This window comes from Juglans regia, unplaced genomic scaffold (assembly GCF_001411555.2).
Source record: "Juglans regia cultivar Chandler unplaced genomic scaffold, Walnut 2.0 Scaffold_656, whole genome shotgun sequence".
Lineage (NCBI taxonomy): Eukaryota > Viridiplantae > Streptophyta > Magnoliopsida > Fagales > Juglandaceae > Juglans > Juglans regia.
This window is the reverse complement of record NW_023361419.1, coordinates 55,654-61,701: the sequence shown is the minus strand read 5'-3', so window position 1 is coordinate 61,701 and position 6,048 is coordinate 55,654. Positions and strand designations below refer to the sequence as shown.

Here is a 6,048-nt window from a genome sequence, read left to right as displayed (position 1 = left end):
AGGATGTGTTCAAGTTTTTGGAGAATTTCTAATTTATGTTATTGGGGACTTCTTTATTGTCGCCATGGAGGAACTTAGATTTTTGGTTTGATTAAGTGTATTAATATTTTATGGGATTTTTCTGGAGTTTATAGTTGTGTTATTTAAGTTAATTTTAAGTATTAAGAGCTAACTCTCCGGACCTCTGGGAACGGGGTGTTACAAAGGGAGTCGATTAGATTGGATGATGGAGTTTTTGTGTGATTGGTTTATGCTATGAGATTTGTTGGCTGTTTTGGGGTTAAATATTGGTGCTTTGAGTTTAACGTTGGTTATGGTGGATATTGGTGATTTTAGGAAGTGATGATATATTTTGGAATTATGAGAGTTTTAAGTTTAGAGGAATTAAAATAGGTTTTTTTATCAAAGAGTGAGAAATCACCTGTCCAATAGTGATCCCCACCCAATTTTATTAATAAGCCATCACTTGTGGCGGAGGAATACCGTGGTAACAAACATATGTACTCAGGCTTTACAATTGCCCTCCAAGACCGATTCGGAACAAACGGAATACCCAAAATATTAGAACTAAACTTCCAAATAGCCTTAGCAATATTACCACTATATAACACATGATTAATATCCTCTATGGCCCCGTCCCTACAACATTCACATTTCGAGACTAAAGGCACACCAATTCTCCTTATACGATCATCCACTGCAAGGCATGAGTTTAAGGCCTTCCACATAAGCACAGAAAACTTCTTAGGTAAAGCTGAATTCCAAATCCAATCCGACCATTGACAATTAGGATTACGAATCCGAACAAAAGACCAGGCAGTTTTGGTCGTGAAAGACCCATCCGAATTTTCCAACCAAATAAGCTGATCGTTACCATTCCTCCTACTACTAACTTCATTGACAATATCCTCCATTTTTTCAGACCCTACTAGCTGCTCAAGTTGCTCCATAGCCCAATTATTATTAGTCATACAATCTTTCACCTTCAATTCCGGATCACCCACCATCTGATACTGCTCCATAAGTGGACCAGAATTTAGCCAATTGTCTCTCCAGAACGACACGTTCCCCTCCCTAATCTTCCACCTGGAACGTGAAAGAACAACAGGAATTTCTTTTACAATAGCTCTCCAAAACCTAGAGCCTCTCGATGGATTAAGCTCAATCGGATGCTGACCATGCAAATATTTAGCACAAAAAAATCTTTTCCATAAAGAATCTGAACTTAACAAATTCCAGGCAAATTTAAGATGCAAAGATCTTTGCACATCAACAAAACTTCTCAAACCAACCCCTCCTTCATCAACAGGTTTGCATAATTTGTCCCATTTAATCCATTTCCTCTTGGGATTCCCATTAAATGAGCCCCAAAAAAAAGTGCTAAATAATTTATTAAACTGAAGCAACACTAATTTCGGAACCTGCATCATAGATAACAAATGAATTGGCATACTCGACAACACATGCTTTAATAAAATGACTCTCGCCCCTGTGGAGAGAAAACTCACCTTCCAACCTTCAATCTTCTTTCGAATTTTTTGAATAACATCCTGAAAATGAATTTACTTCAATCTACTTGAAACAATAGGCACCCCTAAGTACTTGACCGGAAACACCCCTTCCGTGAACTGAGTATTCAATAAAAGGTGTCTACGTCTAACAGAATTAATTCTTTTAGAAAAGAAGATTGAAGACTTGGCACTATTTACCTGTTGACCAGACCACTCAGCATAAATACGAAGAACTTCGACAATTTCCGAAACTGAAGACCTTCCTCCATTAGCAAAAATTACCATGTCATCAGCATATAAAAGATGAGAAATAACAGGACCATGCCTAGGATGAGAAAAACTTTTAATTCTCCCCAACTCAAATTTATTTTTTAACAACCGAGAGAGAACTTCTTCTACCAAAATGAACAAGTAAGGAGATAGAGGATCTCCTTGACGGAGACCACGTCCACGCTTGAAAAAACCTTTGGCGACACCATTCATAACCACAGAATACCAAGGTGTAGTAACACATTGAGCTAACAAATGACAAACCTTCGGGGAAAATCCAAAAGCTTTCAAAATATGACTTAAAAAACCCCAGTCAATAGTGTCATAAGCTTTTGCAAAATCAATTTTCATCATAATGTTACCTCCTCTAATAGGCTTGTTTATATCATGAATAAGCTCCTGAGTAAGACTAATATTTTCAAAAATACTTCTACCAGGCAAAAAAGCACCCTGTTCCATAGAAATAATCCTACTGAAAACTGAAGTAAATCTGTTCACTAAAATTTTAGAACAAATTTTATAGACCACTGAACACAGACTAATGGGCCTAAAATTCCCAAACGACATAGGATTCTGAACTTTAGGAATTAGGACAATAAAAGAGGCAGAGTAAAACCTTGGTAAGACAGCCCCGCCAAAAAAATCACTAACTGCTTCCAATAAATCTTGATACACCAAGGACCAACAATGCTGAAAAAAACCCGAGCCAAATCCATCCGGCCCTGGACTACTATCCATCGGAATAGAAAAAAGTGCATCTTTTACTTCCCCAACCGACGGGATACTACCAAAAAATTGATTTTCCTCCTCCGAAACTTCCTCAGAAATTAACCCAACCAGATCTGGCACAGAACTGGTTGCTTTAGCTTTGAGGAAATCCTCAAAATAAACACACGCAGCCTCATGGATATCTTCAGGCGAGTTAAGCACTCTGCCATCAGAGAGCTTCATTTCTACTACCATATTATGTTTGTTATTCTGCAAAGCTTTAAAGAAAGCAGTCGAAACCTCACCTTGCGATACCCACTTTTCTTTAACTTGTTGAGCAATACGAGACTCTTCCCTTTGTAACCAGACATCAAGCTCAACCTTGTTCGCTAAAACATCAACTTCTACATCCTCTGAGTAACATTCTTGAAGTCTTAATTCACCTTCCTCCACTTTAGCTTCTAACTCTTTAATATGCTTTCCTGTCCAGCCAAACACATCCTTGTTCCAAGATTTAAGAACCAATTTTAACCTCTTCAATTTAGCAGCTAGCTTCCACAAACCCGTACCATTAACCTCCACTTGCCAAGAACTAGAAACACATCTCCAAAAATCTTCATGATTAGTCCACATATATTGAAATTTAAAAGAGGTATGACCATACCTAGTAGATGAAACCAAGTGACCCAATACCATAGGGGAGTGATCTGAAGTCCTCCTAGGAAGATATTGAATTCTACCCGACGGATAAAGATCCTTAAACTTAGAATTACATAAAGCTCTATCCAGTCTAGCCCATGAACGCGCCATTCCTAATCGTCCGTTGCACCAAGAAAAGCCATTGCCTGAGAAAGGCATCTCAACAAATCTGCCATCATCAATAAAGGAACAAAAATCCTCCATTGCAATAAGCATCCTAGGATTTCCCCCTCTTCTTTCATTATCATTACAAATGACATTAAAATCCCCAATAATCACATGAGGAAACTGTAAATTATTAACACCAAGTAAATTAGACCACAAAGGCCTCCGATCTAAAAACTGACACTTTGCATAAACCGAAGAGATCAATAAGCTAGAGTTAATAAGCATAGTAAGGTGCTGATCCGAAACACCCATAACCTCCACCTTCAAACCAGCCTTCCAAAAACACCAAAGCTTACCTTCTTGATTTGCATTAGAAAGACACTCATCAAATTCAAGAAACATCTTCCAATAATTCAACTGAGAATCATCCCTAAACGGTTCTGCAATAAAAAGAATAATAGGCTGCAGCTCACGTACAAGCCCCCTCAAACGTTTCCTCGAGGTACCAAGGCCACGGATGTTCCAAAATAACAATTTATTAATCAAGGATTCTACTTAGAGGGCTTGCTAGGAACCCTATAGGACCTACGTAACAAACGCTTACTTGGAGACTTCCTAACTACTAAATCAGAATCAGAAAAATCATCTTTTTGTTTACCTGGGTGATGATCCTTACCTTCATCCTCAGATTTGGACTCCATCTGCAAATCTACCGTGTCTATCTGCACCTCTCCTTCTGCTACTGGGATATTCCCGCTTGACACCACGTCAATTCTGGACTCTAGCTGCACAGCATCCTCCGCTACAGATGATGTCTCGATAAATTCCACCCTTCTTGGTTCTAATTGGCCACCCACTACAGCATCGTCTTTCTGCACAGCAACTTCCACTACTGGAATTGGCTCGATGAATTCCTCCCTTCTAGGTTCTAAATGGCCACCAACTCCAGCAGATAGCTCCTGAGTTATTATTGGTAAAAAGACCAACTCCTCCGCTGGTAAAGTCCCACTAGCCTCTCCACAGATCAACCTCTGCTCGGGGGCCTCCATTTCTGCTATAACACTCTCAGACCCCAACTTCGACTTCCCTACATCCTTGCCACCATCCAAGACCGGCACCTCAATCTCAACATCTTCCAATGCCAAAACAGGGGACTGTGGTTTTTTCCGAATGATTTGTAGTCTTCATATCATCTTCTTTATCTTTTGGCACCCAGACTTTACTTGACTTAATCACCTTCAAACTCTTGCTGCTCTTTCCTTCTTTCTTGTTTGCCTTACATGTCTTTACGTTATGCCCTTGCACCTTGCACACGAAACAAAATGCAGGCAGTGTTTCATACTCAATTTCTTGGAAAATGCTTGTAGGATGTCTCGGTGTCCCAATCCAAATGGAATGAATCAGCTCATGATCGATATTCATTAGAACACACACCCTTGCACCATCGGTACAAGTTGCACAGTGTGTCGCATTATCTCTCCTTAAAAAGATTCCAATCGGTGCAACTATATTCCGCAAGAACGCTTCTTGATAAAGATTCGGAGGTAATCCGGGCAACATGATCCAAACTGGAACCAATGATGGTTCATCATCTTCAGTAAAATTAGTAGACCATTGAAAGGGTCTATAAGCAACCCCTTCAATATCACAGCTTTCACGAGACAATGATTTCAAGAAATCATCTTCATCTGAAAATCGCACAAAGACATTCCGAGCCTTCCGCATAGCTGAAACAACTGGCTGTTTCGTTAATCCCCATCTGCTATGAATGAACCCTCTGATGCGATCCAAAGAAGGTCTTTGCCTTAAGAATTTTAAAACCATAGAGAACCGAAAAGGAACAGCCGAACGATCCAACTCCTCCTTAGTAAATTGCACAAAGAACTCACCTTCAACACATTTTGGGGGCCTGACCTCGGTATGAGACCTCAGGGAGGAAGGAACCTGGGCAACGCAGTGTGTGCAAGGCAGACGGAACCCATATGCACGTAATAGACTGACTAATCTAGGACGAAACTCCAAAATCAAACTTGAAAATCTTGGAGCATTCTTGGAGAAGACTCGGATCAAATTTGAATTCCTTTGAACACCAATTAAAATAGGTTATTTTAGAAGGTTAGGCTTAAATATCGAAATCCTTAATTGATTGAAAACTTACGGAAATTATGTGATTATTTTTATAGGTGATGATTTATAGTCGACTCGACATTTTGAGGAAAATTCTGAAAAGTTAAGTCGTCCAGGTAAGCGGGGTTCCTATGCTAGATTTGCATAAAAAGAAATGAACTGAGGTTGGTTTGTAAAAATGTGCATGTTGTTTTAAAAAGAAAAAGTGAAAAACAACCTAAGTATATGTTTCACATTCCCTCATGAGATACGTATGAAAGAGAAAAGAAATGTTTTTGACATGAAATGTGTAGACATGCGCAATATTTGACATGTTTATGAAATATGCAAAAGAGCGAATATGTTATCATTAAGATTTTTTATGCATGTGATATGAAATTATTTGGATTTGTTTTTTATCAAATGGAAATGAAATGAATATGTTTTGCACGTGTTTTGATATGATAAAACTTTGGCATACTTATCTGTTCTGAATATGGTTCTGAGATGATACTAGTTCACGTGATATGGTTGGTACCACCATGATATGATATGATATGAGTGCACCCACTTTGGAAATAAAATGGTCTTTTTACGTGTTCTTTCCTGTGTGCACACTTGGGGCTCCGAGATTGAAAAAGGGTAA

The 6,048-nt window shown here is 38.9% G+C and overlaps 1 protein-coding gene across 1 annotated transcript; it reads right to left on the bottom strand.

Moving 5' to 3' along the window:
• Window positions 1-483: 483 nt before the first annotated feature.
• LOC118346079 lies at window positions 484-5,021 on the bottom strand (the record flags this gene model as incomplete). Its single annotated transcript, XM_035687085.1, has 7 exons — window positions 4,533-5,021; window positions 3,955-4,450; window positions 3,154-3,736; window positions 2,307-3,081; window positions 2,046-2,180; window positions 1,710-1,774; window positions 484-1,086 (listed from the first exon to the last, which is right to left on the bottom strand). Coding segments are annotated over exons 1-7 (3,146 nt in total), but the record flags the coding sequence as incomplete, so codon positions are not given.
• Between the last annotated feature and the right edge of the window lie 1,027 nt (window positions 5,022-6,048).